This window comes from Gadus chalcogrammus, chromosome 2 (genome assembly GCF_026213295.1).
Source record: "Gadus chalcogrammus isolate NIFS_2021 chromosome 2, NIFS_Gcha_1.0, whole genome shotgun sequence".
Lineage (NCBI taxonomy): Eukaryota > Metazoa > Chordata > Actinopteri > Gadiformes > Gadidae > Gadus > Gadus chalcogrammus.
The window spans coordinates 3,904,615-3,924,761 of record NC_079413.1 but is presented as its reverse complement, the minus strand read 5'-3'; the positions used below and the strand labels follow the sequence as shown (position 1 = coordinate 3,924,761).

General features: G+C 45.1%; 2 protein-coding genes across 2 annotated transcripts; one reads left to right on the top strand and one right to left on the bottom strand.

Annotated features, from left to right (window-relative positions):
- The first annotated feature begins 446 nt into the window (after positions 1 to 446).
- On the top strand, positions 447 to 11,149 carry ndel1b (nudE neurodevelopment protein 1-like 1b). Its single transcript, XM_056575622.1, has 9 exons — positions 447 to 587; positions 2,658 to 2,754; positions 5,465 to 5,618; positions 6,852 to 7,000; positions 7,564 to 7,700; positions 7,925 to 8,086; positions 8,191 to 8,282; positions 8,423 to 8,571; positions 8,761 to 11,149. Exons 2-9 carry the CDS (start codon positions 2,669 to 2,671, stop codon positions 8,843 to 8,845), a joined length of 1,014 nt encoding a protein of 337 aa, XP_056431597.1. The 5' UTR covers positions 447 to 587; positions 2,658 to 2,668; the 3' UTR covers positions 8,846 to 11,149.
- Positions 9,180 to 18,746, bottom strand: LOC130369822 (medium-chain acyl-CoA ligase ACSF2, mitochondrial-like). The gene is made up of 16 exons (XM_056575387.1): positions 18,243 to 18,746; positions 17,592 to 17,787; positions 16,717 to 16,845; positions 15,532 to 15,585; positions 15,218 to 15,336; positions 14,794 to 14,956; positions 14,372 to 14,467; positions 12,724 to 12,875; positions 12,506 to 12,597; positions 12,119 to 12,195; positions 11,694 to 11,801; positions 11,446 to 11,597; positions 11,150 to 11,291; positions 10,820 to 10,930; positions 10,678 to 10,746; positions 9,180 to 10,582 (listed from the first exon to the last, which is right to left on the bottom strand). The coding sequence occupies exons 1-16, from the start codon at positions 18,365 to 18,367 to the stop codon at positions 10,520 to 10,522; spliced, it is 1,848 nt and encodes a 615-aa protein (XP_056431362.1). The 5' UTR covers positions 18,368 to 18,746; the 3' UTR covers positions 9,180 to 10,519.
- Between the last annotated feature and the right edge of the window lie 1,401 nt (positions 18,747 to 20,147).

Sequence of the window (20,147 nt, the reverse complement as noted above, 5' to 3'; positions counted from 1 at the left end):
TTCAAGTTTACTAAGCGATCGGCAACATACAAACAAACATACATGCAACGCATGCCTACACTATTTAAGCAATACCTTAGCCTATTATATGATATTTAGACAACATGTGTAATATATAAGCCTATATAAATATGAATTCAAATGTGAATGGGGGATGTAAATGACTTTATTAACACAGCTGAATAAAATCAGGTTAAGAAAATATCTTATTTGTTTACGACGTTGTCAAGAACATGCGTTTAGCATTGTTTTGGCATAACGAGAGATTGCATTAAACCAGTCGGTCAAATGCCACCTTGTGGTGATGGGCACGATAAGCACAATGTAGAGCACTGACTCGGGCTTGATAGAGCCAATTCTACTCACGCAATTTCTATAGTCGCCCCGCCCCCTTCTGACGCACCCATCATTGACGTCAGCGCGCAGCTATAGCGTCGCTTCCGAGACGCGTTGGCAATTTCCTAAACAGTTTACCCACAGATGGTTTGACGTTCTGGTGGTGTGTGCGTTACAGTGGATGTAAGTTACAGTTTGCTAGAAGACTTGCCGAGAAAGCCTACAACCGGACCGTCATTTGACATGCCCAGGTACGAACTCGAATCAGCACCCGACTGTTCTGGTCGCATTCCTCTCAAGGAAAATCGCCTTCGTAGCGACCCTCGACGGCTCCTAAACTGGGCGTCGAGGCTTCCTCTTTTCATGGTGCCAAGTATACTAACAGCTATTTAGTTCTGTTTGAACACTGTAATGTTTCCGGTGGTATAACATGACATGACACGGTGTGATCGTATTTGTATAGCCAGCCTACATCTGCAAAATAACCCCCATTGAAGGTAGCTCGTAGACCGCAATGGTCAGTCCACCACAACCACTGCTAAGCTTTTCACATCCAGCCGGTCTCTCGATGAGGCTAACTGCCCACAGGGAGGGAACCAGTGATTCATGATGAATCATATTAGTAATGTATGTCACATCTGACGCCGGTATCTTGTATCGAGATTGCGTAAGAGTCGCTGTTGAGGACACTGTTGTTGTGTTAAACGAGAAGGTAACATGTGAAGCCCGACCAGGGGATTCTCATGCTGCCCACCAGACCCGGCGTTTTGACTGAACCACGATTTCCGGAGAGAGGAATGATTGTTTTAGGGATTTTGGACCTGATTTTGGCTCTGATCCCCTTATCGCTGAACATCTGTACGTGCATTATACATCATCGCTAAACGTCTGTAAGTGAAAAAGGGGAGGACTTTATCAGTGTAGTTGTAATACTTTGGCTTGTCAGTTGTATAATGCAGTGCATATGAACATCATATATTTGTGTTATTGTTGGTATATGGGTCTCACCATGGGACCCTGTCATGCTTTTATTATAGCTTTACAATAAAGTGTCAAATCTATGATAACAGTGTGTTGCTGGCTCAGTCTGATGCACGTCAGAGTCTTGTTTACATTCAAGGTTGTGGCAGTACCTATTGTGTTTCTCAAGATAACGTTGACACTTTTGTTTTAGTCTGGATCACTATGGAAACGACAGTGTTTATCTATTCTCTTTTACATGATGGACCACCCGAATGATTTGAAAAACGAACTACCCCCCCCCACTCAAACTCTCAACAGTGACCAAACCGACCTATTGCAACCAAAACATGAAAATGCTTGGAAGAAGTCAAAAGGTTGAGAATGCCTTGCCCGTGTTGAAGGGTCTGTGTCTCTAGCCACCGTTGGCCACATTCCTCTTCGGTGGCGTTATTCCACAGGTCACCCGTGGGTTGTATAGCTCCCTGCGTCTTAACAACAGAACATGGAGCTGGATGTGATGAGTCACCTATCGACACCCAATCTGAGAGGAATGCAGAAAGGACAGACCGCTGTGCTCTGTTCATCCCGCTACTCTGTCCCTCCCTTGACCCTGCATGCCATCCACCACAGTCCTGATAGCCCACTGAAGGGGACTGTCATGGGAAATAAACATTCTGTGAAGGCCTAGGACTTTAGCTCAGACTTCCAGGTAAAGGGGATTTTTCGTAGAGAGCCTACAGAAATGGATTATGGTGCTCTGCTCATATTCATCTAAAGTCTATAGCGTGCCGTGGCCTGGCTTGGACATACAGTATATTCACTTTTTCCACTACAAATAACCAGTTTAATTGCATGTTATTCTGCCTGTGCCTCTATAAGTAGCACAGCTTGAGGTATTGCGTCTGAAACTCGATTTGGAGACTTTAGGAAACCCCTTTGGTTAATGGCCCTGAAGTTGGGCCAAACTTGTGGTCCTGACCTCAGTTGTATGTTCGCCAGCTTGGATCCATGTGTGCCTACTGGTGATGCGCTGTGCTGACGTGATGGAACAGCCCCTGGATGATGAAGGGAGTTGCGGTGGGTTTCAACCCCCGGGACATATGGGCTTTTATATGGATAGGAAGCACACCCACATCTGTCTTTTCACATACTGATATAATATGCATTAAACTCCAGCCTTATTTGTTGTTTTCTGTCTCTGTGGATATGAGACTTGTGAATGATCAGTGGTTTACACTCAACCAAAGGGCATTCTGAAAACCTTTTTACTTGGAAACTGGTTGATACGGTCAAAATGCATGCTTTTGTCATCATCAGGCCGCGGCTCATGTATCTTTATCTTCTTTCCTTTTCTTTAGGCTGCCCAGCCATGGAAACAGAGATGATCCCCAAATTCCCTTCAAAGGACGAAGAAATTAATTACTGGAAGTTGCTATCCCTTAAATACAAGGAAAGGTATGTGTGCATTTGCGTGTGTGCTAATAGAGCTAATAGTTCTCAAGACAGGCTTTTTTTTTTTGTCGGCTGAATGGTTCACCAACCCTTGCGTAGGCGTTATGTCATAACGTAAGCGTTTTGTATTGTTATGCCGTGCGGTTATACAAGCCGGCATCACACGCTAAGGCAACTGATCTCACAAGTCACAGCTCCCGCGGGCTCCTGAAGGAGACAAAGCCCTATAGGATGATATGTAGATATGTCAACAAGATACCCTCCAAAGGGGCCACTTGTTGGGTGTAAACGGTCAGGAGTCAGCCCTAAACAGGTCAACAGTTGCTATACTTTTTTAAAAACATCATGGCCAAACTGTTACGTCTACGATATTATATATGCTCTGAATGTGTTATTCTGTTTCAGCTTCTGCCTCGGGCAAAGACAGTAGCACTAGGGTTTCATGACATTCGATTCTTTCCCAGCAAAAACTGAGTGTGTCAGCTAGCCTGTTACAAGGCTAAGGACCCAGGCTAGCTTTGGAGGTATGCATACCCCAAGAGGAACAGCTGTGGGGAGCGTAGCGTAGACACAGACACAAGTGCTCTCAGAACCGGGAGACATTCCAACTCCTGTATACTGGAGCAGCTACTATTGTGGTGCTGATATACTGTTGCAACCACCGTACTATACTGGTGCCATTTTTGCTACTTTACTGCTGCTACTCCAAAATGTTAATGTGAATATGCTGTTTCTACTTTACTGGTACTGATATACTGGCGCTGGTATATGCTGGTTTTGATATACTGGTGCTGATATACTGGGGCTAATATAGTGGTACTAAGGGGCTGCTCTGTTTGTGTAGCTATGTAGCTATCTGTATATCTGTAAAGCTACAGCCATGTGGGGAACGTTGGGAATGATGTAGTGATATGCATTGTAAAAAGAATTGGCGAATCGTCTAGCCAAGGATATAGCAATGTACAGTATATCAGTATGTCAGAATTTTCCATTACACTACTACAATCCTTATCTCTTTCTAACGTTCATATCGCTATCCAAACAAAAGCAGTGCCACTTGTCGCTGTGTTGACCGTTCCTCTTCTCCAGGAGTGGGTCTTAAGCTTTCACCTCTGTGGCTGTTATGCAATCATGTTATGAGCGGAGGTGGTGGTCTTGCAAGGGGGTGGGGGCTTTGTGAAACGGCACAGAAATAGTTAACAACATCCTGACTGGTTTCTAAGAACTTCCTGCACTGGGTAAATCAGGGGGAAAAACAAGGGGGGAAACACACCGCCCTAGAGCTGTGCTCGCCTGGGGTATGGCTCATGTGTGTAAGTCACGTCCTCTGTGATTTCTGGACCTCAACGTTGGGTGTGTTTTTGAATACGTCCATGGAGTGTGTAGTGTTTTGCTGGCATAAGGCTAGTTCTCCCCTTTACTCGAATGGCCCGTAAGAGTGCAGGGCTTCCCCCATTCCATTCAGATGTAATGTACGTTAATACACATTTACTTTGTTGTTATACACATTCATTATTCAACACTATTCCATGTTCTGCGTTCCCAACCTCGCTGACGCCTACTGCACATTCCCAAGTGTGTTGGTGTGCAGACTGGGTGTCAGGGGGGAGGGGGGGGGGGAGAGACGGGACAAGTGTGTACTGTTGAGGCCAGCGGTCACATGGCTCAGCCTGCTGATGAGACGGCCTCAGCTGGCGGCTGGTATGTGTGTCGGGACCAGCAAAACAACTGGTTCCTCCAGGACACCACAGGCCAGACCGACCACAGAGAACTGGGGGTGTGTGAATCCTCAATCAGTCTGGGTTCTAAAAGGCCTAGCTTATTTGGGGTTAGGGCTAGGCGATTTGGCCTGAAAATAAAATCTCTGATCTTTTCAAACCAAACCCGATATGACAAATATATATATTTTTAAGATGAATAATGATATAAGAAATTCAACATACGGTACTCACTTTTTTCAGCGCATGCTGTCATGTTGTCATTTTACTCTTTAAAATATATATTAAAATCGAATATTGACCATAAATTCGAATTACGATTAAAAATGAATGAAGCGCCCAGCTCTATTTGAGGTCCTTTTCATTTTTAATGTTGTATTCTTCTCATTAGATACCCAGACGGGGCGGTCGGCTCTGTCCAGTCTGTGGTTCACGGCGCATTTCTTTTTCTCACTTCCCCTTTGCGGGTTTCAGACCTCCTGCCTGTTCCCCTCTGCCCTTTTCTTAACCTCTTCTGTGTATCGGGCCACAGTCTGTTTATAGCGCTGCTTACAGGCAGACTCTCTTTATTTAGCGCGCTCCTCCGCGCTATTTCCAGATCCCACTCGACATCTCTGCACGCTGCCCCCAGTGAACTTAATGGGATGCGCGACCGGGTGTCAGAAGGCTAAACACAGTATCTACAATAACCTCGACAACAACACAGGCTTTTGATGGCACCTACTCTATTGTTTCCCTGGGGATTATGATCTCTGACCACGGGGATGAATGGAACCAGAACTGCATATAAAAACACTGAGCTGTTTACTGGGACAAAAGGCAGGTCGACGTTCTAGAGCGCAGGCCACAGCTTTGTGTGGTCATCAGTCATCTGATGGCCAGCACCGGTCATCATGAATGACGGACAATGCCAGACAGGTTGGCTTTGAACTGACGCGTGTGCGTGTGCGTGTGTGTGTGTGTGTGTGTGTGTGTGTGTGTGTGTCTGGCTGCAGCTGCCATGACGCCCAGGAGGAGCTGCAGGAGTTCCAGGAGGGCAGTAGAGAGCTGGAGGCTGAGCTGGAGGCCCAGCTGGTCCAGGCGGAGCACCGCCTCCGAGACCTGCAGTCGGAGAACCAGAGGCTGAGGAACGAGGTGGACAACCTCAAGGTGAGCCCGGAGACGTGCGCCACGACGTGCAGTGGCTTCACAACATTCAGTAGCTTCTTAACGTGCAGGGGCTTCACCACGTTCGGTATCTCCACACAACATTTGGTATCTCCACAACATTCGGTTTCGGAAAACTAGCCAGTTTATTTGAAAATGTATCAGTTTGTTCTAATACCCTAAGCAAAATACAGAATATAACCCAGCACACATATGCGATACAATCAGGCTATTGAGCTCTCTCTACATTTCATATATAGATTTTTTTTAAATTAAAACTCAGTTTTCGATAGTTTCTAGAAGTTATGTTTCATGAATGCCCTCGAAACAGCAATTTTACTATGATTATTAACCCATGTGATATTTATAGAGCTGGGGACCTTGTCGAATGACCTTTATACACGAGTCTTTGCTCAGGTAATCCTCCAGCACGTTGTAATAGGATGAGCGGGAGGGGGGAGAGGGAGGGAGAGAGAGATAGCATAAGTTGTTCAAGCCTTTTCTGCGGCTTTTGTGCAACAAGACGCCCCCCACCCCCCCCCCCCATCACACACTCCCCTTCCTCCACAAACTGTTACTTAGTCGTCAGCGCCGGTCATAACTACATCTCACTTCAGACCCTGAACCTTATGTTCCTTTCAACGCTGGAAGAAGAAGAAGACAATTACGAAAAAAATCTTTGTGGCTTCTCCTCCCCCAGGCCAGATTAGCCAGTGTTAGGGGGGGGGGGGGGGGGGGGGTCTCTGATCCTCCTCCCCCGGACCAGATGAGCCAGGTTGAGGGGGGGGTCTCTGGTCCCCCTCCCCCGGACCAGATGAGCCAGGGGGCCATACCCAGGGGGCTGTACAGGGGACACAGAGGACCAGTGATGGCAGGACCTCTGTGGCCCCTTTGGTTCTTAACTAACGATGTGAGATCCGGGCTTCAAAAGCGTCCCTTCCTCAGCCATGTGACTCAGGGGCTTCCCAAGCCCAGTCGCTACAATGAGTCAGCAGTTACACTTGGAGGAGACTTTTATTTTTCTTCTCTGACTCATGCCTTCCTGTTGCTCTCTCTCTCTCTGTCTGTCTGTTTGTCTCCCTCTCTCCATCTGTATCACCCTCTCCCTCTTTCTGGTTCTCTCGCGCTCTCTCTCTCACTCTCTCGCTCTTTTTTTAATTTTTCTCTTTTTTTTTTTCTCGCTCTCTCTCGCTCTCCCTCTCGCTCTCGCTCTCCCTCTCGCCCTCGCCCCTGCAGGAGAAGCTGGAGCAGCAGTACGCCCAGAACTACAAGCAGGTGTCGGTCCTGGAGGACGACCTGGGCCAGACGCGCAGCATCAAGGAGCAGCTGCACAAGTACGTGCGGGAGCTGGAGCAGGCCAACGACGACCTGGAGCGGGCCAAGAGGTGAGGGGGACACCGACACACCCTCCACCCCACCACACTGCTGCCCAGCCCCCTACCCCACAACAATGCTGCCAGTCGTCTCATTAACCAATCAACCAATAAACTTCATTTGAGTTGATTTGTTGAAGTTAATTTGTTTAATTGTAGTTATAAAATGTATTTACTTCATTAAATTAATTAGCTGAAGGTGTTTAATTTAATTAATTTGATCTGCTCTTGTTCACCAGATGATTTATTTTAATGCAACAAATGAAGCAGCTTATAGTTTTTTGGAACAACACTGAACACTATACACTTTTATATTTAGTCAGTGACAAAACTTTAGATTAATTTCGATGTTGCCTATTTATTACATAAACATTTCTCTTTTAGATTGTCTTTATGATTGTCCTTTTTGTCCTTCAAATGTGCTTATGTTGCCCCCGGTACGACCTCTGTTTCCGGGGTGGCAACTTGCCGTACAGTGTTTGGTTCACGCTGATCTGAAATATAATGCAAGAATACAACAGCTGACCCTTTGACCCCTGACCCCCCCCCCCCCCCCCCCCCCCCCCCCTTCACAGGGCCACCATCGTGTCTCTGGAGGACTTCGAGGGCCGCCTGAACCAGGCCATCGAGAGGAACGCCTTCCTGGAGAGCGAGCTGGACGAGAAGGAGTCCATGCTGGTGTCTGTGCAGCGGCTCAAAGACGAAGCACGAGGTGGGGGCTCTCTCTCTCTCTCTCTCTCTCTCTCGCTCTCTCTCTCTCTCTCGTGGTGAAGGTGTCAGCGTCCCCAGCTCCACACATCCTCGAGCGAGATTCAAAACCCTTCTGCTCATTAACTCCCACGTATCTTAAACTGCATCGCTGTACAACCATAAATCGATTCAGATGAAAGTGTCTTCAATGTTACTCCTATTAAACACGCTGCGTGTCCTGTGCAGATCTGAGGCAGGAACTGGCCGTGAGAGAGCGCACCACGGACAGGATGTCAGCGCCCAGCTCGCCCACCACCGACATCCACAAGATGGAGTCGCCCGTGCAAGCCTCCCTCTCGCTCCCCGGCACGCCCGTGGGCCCGAGCCCCCCTTTCGTCAGCCCTCAAGGTCAGCCCCACCAACCCCATAGGTCTATTGGCTTTTTTCCCTCAAATGTCGGATTGAGTCTCGTTTGCAATTTAAACATCCTTGTCGTCTTCCATCCCTCCCAGTGTTAACCAACGGCTGTGGCAACACCGCGCTCACGCCCTCTGCTCGGATATCGGCGCTCAGCATTGTGGGCGACCTTCTACGTAAAGTGGGTGTAAGTATTGTCCTTTCGCTGCCATGGGTTGATCACATCTCGGCTGAGGTCCTCTGGAGTTACGGAGTCCCGGGGACAAGTGGAAGACCGTCGGTTCTGCCGGAACGTAGCACTGATTGTTCCCCCGTCTCGTCTTCCAGTCGTTGGAGTCGAAGCTGGCGGCCTGCAGGAACTACGCGAAGGACCAGCAGGCGAGGAAGAGCTACAACCCCACCAGCAACGGGACGCTGCTGAACAGCAACGCCACCAAGTTCCCCCACTCGCTACACACCACCTACCTCGACAAAACGTCAGTCTGCCTCTTGTATAGCAGTGTGCGTCGTTCTGTGCGATGGTCTTCTAAACTAATCCAAACAATTGGATGAAATAGCACCTCTGTACTTTTGAATAACTGAACTAATGATTTGTTGTTTTGTGTGTGTGTGTGTGTGTCGCTCTTTCTATCCCTCTTGTGTGTGTGTCAATGGGGCTCCGTCAGGACTGTGAACGGCTTAGAATCGCTGACGTCCATGGCTCCTTCCAGAGCGGTGTCTCCGCCTGGCATGCTGCCACTCAGCGTGTAAGACCCGCCCAGCACCCCCACCACAGCCACGCCCTGGACCGGCTCCAACCTTCCCCCCGCAGAATGAGAATAGACGGGACACTTAAGTGTGTGTGTGTGTCTGTGTGTGTGTGTGTGTGTGTGTGGGGGGGGAGCGCGCGCGGACTCTTTTTGATTGTGCGGTTTAATCTAAGACACCTTGGATACACATGAGTCAATGCCTCTCTCAGCCATAGAAGCATGGCTGAGTAGGTTTGCAAGCTAGTAGTGTGTGTGTGTGTGTGTGTGTGTGTGTGTGTGTGTGTATTAACCTCTCCGTACACAGGCATGCGCCCGTCAGCTGGGCTGCACGCTGTCTGCTCTCTCTCTCTCTCGCTCGACCTCTGCTCTGAAGCAGTTCAATGATTAACTTGTTCATTTTGTTCATCGAGGAACCTCTACACGCGACAAGGATCTTAATTGCAGCTCTCCCAATGTTTTGGTTCCACTTACTTTCACTTTAATTGCACAGTTTAAACTCATTTCAATTTAGAATGTATTTATGAAGGGTTATGTTCAGAGTTTATCTTATAATATCTAAGTGAGCGTTGCGATTTATTCTTGTCTGTGTTCCCTAACAAGCCAGCCGGTACATGCGTTAAATGACCGAACGGTTGGAACTCGTGTAGCGACAGCACGCCCATGGGTCGTTTCTACTGGATGGGGCCTGGATGGTGATGTTCAGATATGTGCTGGTTCTGTATTAGGAGGGATCTCTCACAATGTTTCTTTGCTCAAGTTTTGTTTTCTCTATGGTTGGCCATTGACGTTTCAGGGAGCAGTTTTTTGGTTATGCCGTGTGTCGGTTTGTGGGCCTGCTCACTCTATTCTGTAAGCCTGACTAACAGGATTATGTTAAGCAAGCGTTTAACATTTCATTCGTTGTACCGTTTTCTATACTGTCTTGACAAACCGTAAGTTCACTGTAATACCTCTCCTGGCTTGTTCCGTTGATGTTGCCTTCAGTTTACATCCGCAAGCTAGATTTAAATCCTGTTCTCATTTTCGGAAAATGCAAAACGTTAATTTGCCCTTAGCGGAAAGTGAGTGCTAGAATTTCCACATTTTGGAACGAAGACTGAAAGGCTCCAGATGGACCCGTTGGTATGGCTCCATGTAAAGACTGCTCACCGGTTGTCTTGGGTTGTCACATATGTATATACTGACCTTTGCTATTTAGCTCCTATTTATTTCTGTTACTGAATTGCATGTTTGAAACATTTCTTCTGAATTTAACTTTTTGCACAGTGGTCAGATGTTATATTCTAGGCTTGTTTGTCAAATGTTTGTCTAATTTGGTTAAATAAAGTTTTGAGAACATACGTTGATGCATTAATGTATTTTTGGTTGAATCACTATTTTTTTTTTATTGAAAAAGATGTAACAAATATATCGGGAGTGAAAAAGTGTAGTGATTAATTTGGGGATATAGAGGTGTCTGTCTTGCTTTTGTAAATCTTGACATGTGTTCCTTAATGACATTTGAGTGCTATGGTAAAGTGACTATACATAGTAACTCGATTTATACAAAACTATTGGCAGTTGTGGATATTCGTATGGACTTGATATTGCTTTTTTTTTACATGCATCTTAAGAAGCACTTTTGTGAATTTCACCAGTGCTCCATTCTACACCTCCATTCTAGCGCTCCAGTCAATCAGACTTTCTGCTTCATATCCAGCTTCTTCTCAATCTCCTCTCGCAAATTGTTCTTCTTGATCTTAAAAAAGAATAAAGAGAATGATTCAACCTTCCCAAAACACCACACACATACACACTAAATACATGGTATTAAAAGACTCCTAAGCATCTTACCTTTCCAGAGACGGTCAAAGGAAAGCTATTAACAAACATCACATAGTGGGGGATCTTGAAGTGAGAGATCTAAAGGGGAAATAACATGTTTTAAGAGTTTACTAGTGAATGGCCATACCCCAGTTATCAAGATGCCACCTACCTGCCCCTTGCAGAAGTCTCTAATCTCCTCCACACTCGATGTCTGGCCGTCCTTCAGCTTGATGCAGGCACACACCTGCTCGCCCAGCCTCTCGTCTTTCACGCCTATCACCTGGGTAACCAGAGGTAGTGGATTACAACACCTGGCACGTCGATCCTGATACACTAAACACGTAAATAATGAATAATCGATTTACATGTCTGTTAAACTTTCGTGGACGTCACATTAATCATTAACACCTAGAAACTCTTGGATCGTGATGCTCATTGAAGCTTATCTGATTCTAGGTCGGGGTGTTGTCTGTGTGTTTGGCGCCCCCTAGCGTCTGACCTGCGCCTCTTGTACTTTGGGATGCGTGTGGAGAAACTGTTCAATCTCTGCGGGGTAGATGTTCTCCCCTCCTCGGATGATCAGGTCTTTGATGCGTCCCTCTATACGGCAGTAGCCCAAACTGTTCAGACTGGCGATGTCTCTGAGTTGGAAAAGCGAACAGACAAGACTCCAATCAAAACCACCAAATCGAAATAATAAAAACAGTGAATTCAGATACAGGCCATTTGGGAGCAGGTAGGAGTTAGTCTCCTGCTCATGAACGCCTACTGGTAGGATGCAGGCGGTCAACCTACCCGGTCTTGTACCAGCGGCTGGGAGAGATGACCTCTGAGGTCTTTTTGAGGTCGTCCCAGTACCCCAGCATCACGCAGTACCCCCTGATGAGAAGCTCCCCGGACTCCCCCAGAGGTACCATCTCTTCTGTAGAGGGGTCCACCACCTTCGCCTGTCGCGAGGACACACAGAGAGAGAGAGAGGCCCCTTAGCAACAGTCGTCGGCCCGTTTAAAGGTGGGATCTAGAGAGGTCAGTAGAAGGATTGCCTCGGTGTGGTCCATGATGCATCCGATGGTGTTGATCTTCAACTCCTCTCGGTCGGACGGGAACCCCAGGAACGTGACCGGGCTGGTCTCTGTGGTCCCGTAGGCTATCTGTTAAAAGAATGAAATAAAATACAGAATTTATTGTTAGAAGTCTAACCTAACACTTTACATCTTCGATAGTGTATGCGGTAACTGCCTTGTTGATTTTATATTATTTGATATATATTTTGATATATATATATATATACTTGTATTATATGTCTAAGTAATCTAGCATATTAAAGAGATTGCTGAACCACCTCCAAGCTAAAGCCTTAACTTAACCTAAAATAATACTGAAATGTAATCACGCTCATCAAACGTTACTTATGTATCCCAGGATGTGACCAATGGTTAGGTCTGTATACTCCACAAGTCATGCCTACCGTCATTTCTTGAATGTTCAGATCCACTTTAAGTTTCCTCATAATCTCTGGAGGACAGGGGGATCCAGCCATGATTCCTGAAGCAGAGAAGAACGACAGACATTGTTTCAATTGCATCATCCAGTAATGCAAGGTATGAATATCACTCCCAACTGAAACAAAGTGCTCTGTTTCCATTGCAAAACAGACCCGTCTTGCAGGTTTACTTATAGCATGACATACAGCGCAGTCCATTGCCTAACACTGTTATTTTTGAGGCTGTTGCTGTTTTCCAAATACCACAGCACGGCAGTGAAAAGAACAACCTTTACAGATCAGATCATCTGTGATTTCACGGTACAATCAACCAGTAAAGAACTTAGAAAACTGTAGCAGAATCCCTCTCACCGGCTTCTACTGATGAAAGGTCGAATTGCTGGAGGTCAGGTTGGCTGAGCATGTCGATGAACATCGTGGGTGTACCGTACAGGAAGTTACACCTTTGAGGGAAACACGCATGGATTCCAATACCTTCCAAAAAGCATACACCAAAACCCCATCAAAAAAGCAATCATTGATAGGATGATTTTTGCGGCCGATGGCGTAGGCCTAGTGTTTGGCTGTACCTCTCGTCCTGGATGGCCTGCAGGTTGGCACGGCTGTTGAAGCCGGCGGACGGGAAGACCAGCGTGATCCCGTGCGTGGCTAAGCACATCCCTCCCAGCACCGAGCCAAAGCAGTGGTACAGCGGTACCGGCAGGCACAGCCGCACACTCGGCTGGCCAGGACACACAGGGTGGGCTCATTTGGTGAAGCATTCATTAACGTCGCAGTAAAGATCAGGCATGAAAACGGGTCAGGGGTGAAAAAGGTGAGAAGGATATTATCCCTCTAGGGGGGTCCGGGGTATCCATGCAACTAACGATTATTTTAATAATCGATTAATCGATGAATCGGATAGAAAAAAATAAAAATAAAATTGGAATTGCCGCATCTTTATTCAAAAACGGAATTATTACTTCAAATTCACAGTGCAGACTGAAATGTAAAAACACCAGGTTATTGCTCCAACGTCCCGGAACTATTAAAAGTAATATTAAATAATAAAAAGATTAAGAAAACATAACTGGGATAACACAAAAAAGAAACATACAATGTATGATATACTTTTATATGTATATAAGGGATGTCCATGGTTAACCGGTCAAACCTATTGATACCATTTTCGAGACTCCTTGAAATAGAACTTGTAATATTGCTTTAATTGCTGATAAGATGATAGTTCAAGATAGGACATTAAACAGGTCATAATTAATTCTATCTTTACTATCTATTTTATATTACTGGGAAAACAAGTCTTCACCAAAATCTCAATTTTTTTTATTTTTTTTTCTGCTGCATTTGAACGCATCAATCGTATTTCTGAGCCGACCTGAACACATCACATTTGGCACTGTTTGTGACCATTGGTTAGTTGTTTTTTATAAGCTAACTATCTCTATATCCTGCCGATTTTAACATGGATTTAAAAACGGCATTACTATTTTTAACTGACGGGACTTTCTACACCGTCCGGTTGTGTGATTACTACCGCTGCTTTGAATGACTGTTAATGCACGCGGTGCCGACTCCGAGCCCGTCTGCACAACGTCTGCAGCAGCAGCAGCTGACAGAATTTTCGGTTGGACCACTAGACGGATACTGATCGATTTTTTTCGATTTTATCGATCCGTTGTTGCAGCCCTAGTTAAAATAGTAATTTCAATCACTCGCAATACCTTACTGCGTCCGTATCTCTGCCTATGTACACAAATATATTGTATTCGTGTGCAGCACTTTGGTCAACTACTGTTGTTTTAAATGTGCTATAAATAAACTTGACTTGACTTGACTATGGCCTATAGCCTACTTATTTTGGAGCGCCTGGTCCTCTCTGCCAATGCTACCGCGACAACAGCTTTCCGGGTCCATGTTTTCCTCCAACGACCGAGCTAAATAATAAAACGCTTGAAGTGTGGGCGTGGCGTCAGATCCGAGATCCGAGTCGGTTCGCAGAGAATACTCCAACGCAGCATAAGTACAGCACTTTACGGAGGACTATAAACTGGCCGGCCTCTGAACCTACCCCCCCCCCCCATAAATATTTTTTCATCGAATCTACACGATTTACGGAGGTCACCTATTTTGGTTTCAAAACGGCGAATTTCGCCGAAAGGTGAGTGATTTTCATGCCTGAAAGATGAGTTGATGAGGCAGACAGAAATAGGGGCTCACCCTCCATCCATAACCAATGCGCTGACCCACGAAAAAGGCGTTGTTGATGATATTGTGATGGCTCAGCGTGGCTCCTTTTGGACTTCCTGTTGTGCCCTATAATAGAAGAATGACAGAAGTCAAACGATGCAATGTTTCTGAACTTCCATGTCTTTTCAACAAGGTTAACGATGCATGCCAGGGATGTACCAAACGAGGCCTGGGTGGACAAGCCCCAAACATTTTATTGGCTTCCAAGAGTCTGGCATATACACAACCTGGCCTATCTCCATAGAATAAGTACATTTACAAGTAGACATCCTCCCCATGGCTCTGCCAAGGTTGGATGTTGTTTTATTCCGTGCCACTCCGGGGTCACACGAGTCCACCACTGAATCATCAGATGCTTGCAGTGCCCCGCTGAGAGGTTCAAGGAGGGTTACCGAAGTAAACTGGATGTTGATGGGGTCGTCGAAGGACAGCTTGCTCTGCAGATCCTGGAGCTGCTTATGGTGAGAGCTCTCCCCTGCCTGCAGCACGTCTTCTACATGGAGCATCCCCGGCTGTCTGCTGTCCGTGACGATCACCATCCGCAGGTCTGGGAGCCTAAATCACCAACCGCCGGATAATAGGCCTTAATTATATACAAGCGGCCATCTTGGTTTTGATCGTGCCTGCAGTTTCCCCCTCCCCCCAGCTAGCATTGACAAATAAGATGGGACAAAAATGTCTGTCAGCTAAATAAGGTTCTGTACTCTTTATCCAATCATTTGTATGGGTTTGATTCTAACACCAATCGTATTAAAGCGAAGAGTGACTTTTTCTCTGGATTTCTTTGAACTGTACGTAATGTTTTTTCTGTCAGACCTTGAGCTTTGGATTCTTCCGGAGGCAGCTGTGTTTATCTCCGGGCAGATTTCTCTCAGCATCTGGCAGAACTCCTGGGTTTTAAACCGGGTAGGACAGACCACTGCGTTGCACTTGACCTATGCATACCAAGAAGATCAAAGTTGTGCAAAGGTTAGTCTCAGACTGATATTATGTTTAGTAGGGATTCAATGACATAGAGTTAAGAAGGGTTTTGGGCATCTAAAATAATAGGTTTTTCCCACAAGAAATGTTAAAGCGAATGCTGGTATAACCCGTGTACTGGCCTTTGTCCCCAGTCTGGTTCAACATACCTTTCTCATGGTATACTCCAGCTCATTCAACTGATAGGCTGGGTTCACTGACACCTGCACACATACAGATCCGTCACAACAGATAACATAACAGTGCATCTATGACAAGGATTTATATCGGATTCTGGCACTAGGTCGGGTAAAGTCGACGGGACGTTTGTCGTAGTAAGCTGACTGTCTGGGAGAGGGGAGACAAACATGTTGGAATGTATTTAAATGCTGTCTAGTCATGTGTGCGCTGGCAGTTAGTGAGGATGGGTCCAGACACGCATAGCCCAACATCGTCCTGAAATGAAGCCTCCACGAAACAAAACTATGTTTGGCTTGGCTCATGGTACCCAGGGGTAGCAGTCAGCCTACTGCACTTATATTTAGTCGTTTAGCAGATGCTTCTGCCAGTAGGGGCATGATCTATACCCTCTCTGACCCATGACCTATGAAACCCGATAGGGGGGTACCAGCCACACCACAGACGTCAGCCGCTAGGCCGGGGCGCTCACACCAACTGTTCTTCGGCGGAGTCGGCACAAGGAAGTAAAGTTGATATTATATTGGTTAACGGACGTTTGATTGAAGCCAGGAGAGAGGGCTGCGATGGTTTGTTCATCCAGACGGGTATTTAGCATGAAGGAATTAATTTGCCACCAACATGACTTAAATGTACAGGTTGTTTAACTTGTGATGACGAATGGGCTGTGCCTCATTTTCAGAACAACTCCATGTAATTATACCTCCAGATAACTTTAACATTACACAATGCGAGTTATAGAACAGAAGTCAATGAGGTCAACATAGAGCAGTGGTGGTAGTGTACACATCCCCACTGCGAGGATGAAGAAAAAGAATGAGGTTCTCGGACACTGCTGATTTTGTAAATAAGGGTGTTGGTAAGTTTTCCATTTTTCCTTGTCTGTGTGTATATTGTGCGTGCAGTATGTATGCACAATATGTATAGATGCTGGAGCCACTGTTGAATGACATTTGTCTGAGGGCGACCAAGCCGAGTCGAAACGTTGCAGCACCATTAAACAAACGGGAGATACAGCGGTGTGCGGGCCGGGCACCTCATCCTTTTACTGTTGTCAACATCGCCGACATCTCCAATTCATCTAACTCAGTCTCTTTAGATCGTCTTCCCCGTCCATTTTTGCCCCCGATCCGTAAGGTAAAACCCTCCACACACACCATGATGATGCCCGCCTTGGCCGTGGCGTACTGGTACAGGATCCACTCGTACGTGTTGGGGCCCCACACTCCCAGCCGGTCCCCTCGGTTCAGGCCCAGAGCGAAGAGTCCGGCCGCTGTCTTGTCCACCTGTCCAACACAGATATGCAGACGTTACATGATCTTACTTAATGTCAAAAAGTTGGATTTTCATAAGACCGCCATAGGTTGACTTCCCATAACACACACATGAGTTCAATTTTCACCCACATCATTTGTTGGTATTGCAACCACATAAGTTGGGCAGTCATTATCTATTTCAAATCCATAATGCTGTAGTGATGGGAAGCTAATAATCTACGATAATAATAGTGTGCAACATACTTTGTGTGTTTGTGTGTGTGTGTGTGTGTGTGTGTGTGTGTGTGTGTGTGTGTGTGTGTGTGTGTGCGGCTCATCTCACTGTGTCTTGTAACAGCCAAGTTTAATCACTGACAGTTTAATAACTAACCAATCATCTTGTAGCCACGGTTAGGTCGGTGGTAAAGTCCACAGGAGATAACGCTTCACATTATGTGCGAAATGCTACTGGGAAAGTCCTGCGATCATAATGACATGATGTTATATTTAGCCTTAATCAAAATAGCCTTATTTTTCTCATGACTTGTGTGATTTAAAAGTAGCCTAATGTTTGACTAAATGTTGGTAATGTGCAGATGTGGATTTATGTTTAAGAATAATGACAATAAGGGAGAGTAGATGGGTTACATGATTATGCAAGCCAGTGCAGTGGCACACTTCCCCAATTATTAGATCACTTCACACATGATTAGCTTACGTAATAATGAGTCAAATTAAGGATACCGAAAATGACAGCTATGCTAATTGAGACGCACATCTTCCTGAAACTGGGCGAAGGTTTTCCGAACTCCTTCCTGCGGGAATACCACAGCTTCGCGGTCCGGCCAGCGGCGAGCCGCCGCCTGCAGGCACTGTCCGATGGTGGAGTAGACCAGCGACGTGGAGGACGTTCCGTGGACGCAGCTGCTGGTCACTGAGGGGACATGAGGTGGCCCTTCCACGTGAAGGGAACTGGTCCGAGCCAGGGACATGGATTTAATGTATATTGTCATATAGGCTAGAATATTATATCATATTAATATTATATATAGCCAATATGATAAAATATTATATTGGCTATATAATTAATTTCGTATCATTTTATATAGATATATATTTCATTTGATATCATATTATATGTATCATACACGTTCAGCATTTGTATTTCATATACAATAGGCCTATATAGTTCATATGAAATACAAATATTCAACATTTCAAAACAAACACACTTAGATTATGCTCGCCCAAAACTATGCTGCAACACTGCAAGCTTTGAAGTAATCACTCGTCATACATTGATGAGCACATTCATACCCAAACAAAATATCTTACATGAAGAACTGAAATGCTTTTTACACCATCCAATGTGTCACTTTTCTACTTCTCAGCTGCATTGACGTGTTTGTTTCTGCCTTTAGACTTACCGGCAGGACAGGAGCCCGCGTGGGCTGCAGGTTCTCCATGTGCCGTGCAGGAGTTGCCGGACCCCCAAGAATCCGAGGCGGTGTCGGTATAGCCGCAGCAGTGGGGTGGATCCTTGCACAGCCATGGGTCCGAGTTAAACTAGGCTATAGGAGTGAAGACAAACTGTGGACCGTACTACCTTCTTGACTTGACCATGTAATGTCAACAGCAGGTGTGTAATATTTAACTTCAGAGTGAGTTTGCAGCGGCTGGTTATGGCTAAAGTGGTATGGTTGGTAATCCATGGTGGATGGACCACCGCCTCCTGCAAAACAGGTTCTTGCAAAACGAAATATCAGCAGGGTGTCTTCTTTCTTTTCTTTTTTTCATATCTGCAGTATAAAAGTTAGGCATAGGTCAAGAATTCTTTTTACATCATTATTTTAGAGTAAGTTAGTAGACGTATATGGTTTATTTCGTCCGCTCCGTGTGTTCTGACCTTTTAATTTGGTCTGTGCGTTTCAGTGTTTAAACACTAGAGGGCAGCATTTCATAAAAACAACCCCTTATGTTTTTTTTCATGACGACCAATAAAAAACAACAGTGTTACCCCTTATGTTTTTTTTCATGACGACCAATAAAAAACAACAGCTTTTTTTGCAGTTACAGCCAGGGGCCGCCAGGGGGGGGGGGGTGCTGCAGCACCCTAAGCACCCCCACTTCCCGCGTCCCTGTAACACTGTTGTTTTTTATTGGTCGTCATGAAAAAAAACATGAGGGGTAACTCTGTTGTTCTATATCTACCGTCGTGAAATAAACATAAGGGGCAACACTTTCGATATTTATCAAATAAAACATAGGGGGTAACACTGTTGTTTTTCTTTGGTCGACATGAAAAAAAACACAAGGGGTAACACTGTCGTTTTTTATTGGTCGACATGAAAAAAAACACAAGGGGTAACACTGTCGTTTTTTATTGGTCGTCATGAAAAAAAAAACATAAGGGGTAACACTGTTGTTTTTTAATGGTCGTCATGAAAAAAAACTTAAGGGGTAACACTGTTGTTTTTTATTGGTCGTCATGAAAAAAAACATAAGGGGTTACACTGTTGTTTTTTATTGGTCGTCATGAATAAAACCATAAGGGGTAACACTGTTGTTTTTTATTGGTCGTCATGAAAAAAAACATAATGGGTAACACTGTTGTTTTTTATTGGTCATCATGAAAAAAAACATAAGGGGTAACATTGTTGTTTTTTATTGGTCGTCATGAAAAAAAACATAAGGGGTGCACTGTTTTTTTTTATTGGTCGTCATGAATAAAACCATAAAGGGTAACACTGTTGTTTTTTATTGGACGTCATGAAAAAAAACTTAAGGGGTAACACTGTTGTTTTTCATTGGTCGTCATGAAAAAAAACATAAGGGGTTACACTGTTGTTTTTTATTGGTCGTCATGAATAAAACCATAAGGGGTAACACTGTTGTTTTTTATTGGTCGTCATGAAAAAAAACATAAGGCGTAACACTGTTGTTTTTTATTGGTCGTCATGAAAAAAAACATAAGGGGTAACACTGTTGTTTTTTATTGGTCGTCATGAAAAAAAACATAAGGGGTAACACTGTTGTTTTTTATTGGTCGACATGAAAAAAAACACAAGGGGTAACACTGTCGTTTTTTATTGGTCGTCATGAAAAAAAAAACAAAAGGGGTAACACTGTTGTTTTTTATTGGTCGTCATGAAAAAAAACATAAGGGGTGCACTGTTGTTTTTTATTGGTCGTCATGAATAAAACCATAAAGGGTAACACTGTTGTTTTTTATTGGTCGTCATGAATAAAACCATAAGGGGTAACACTGTTGTTTTTTATTGGTCGTCATGAAAAAAAACATAAGGCGTAACACTGTTGTTTTTTATTGGTCG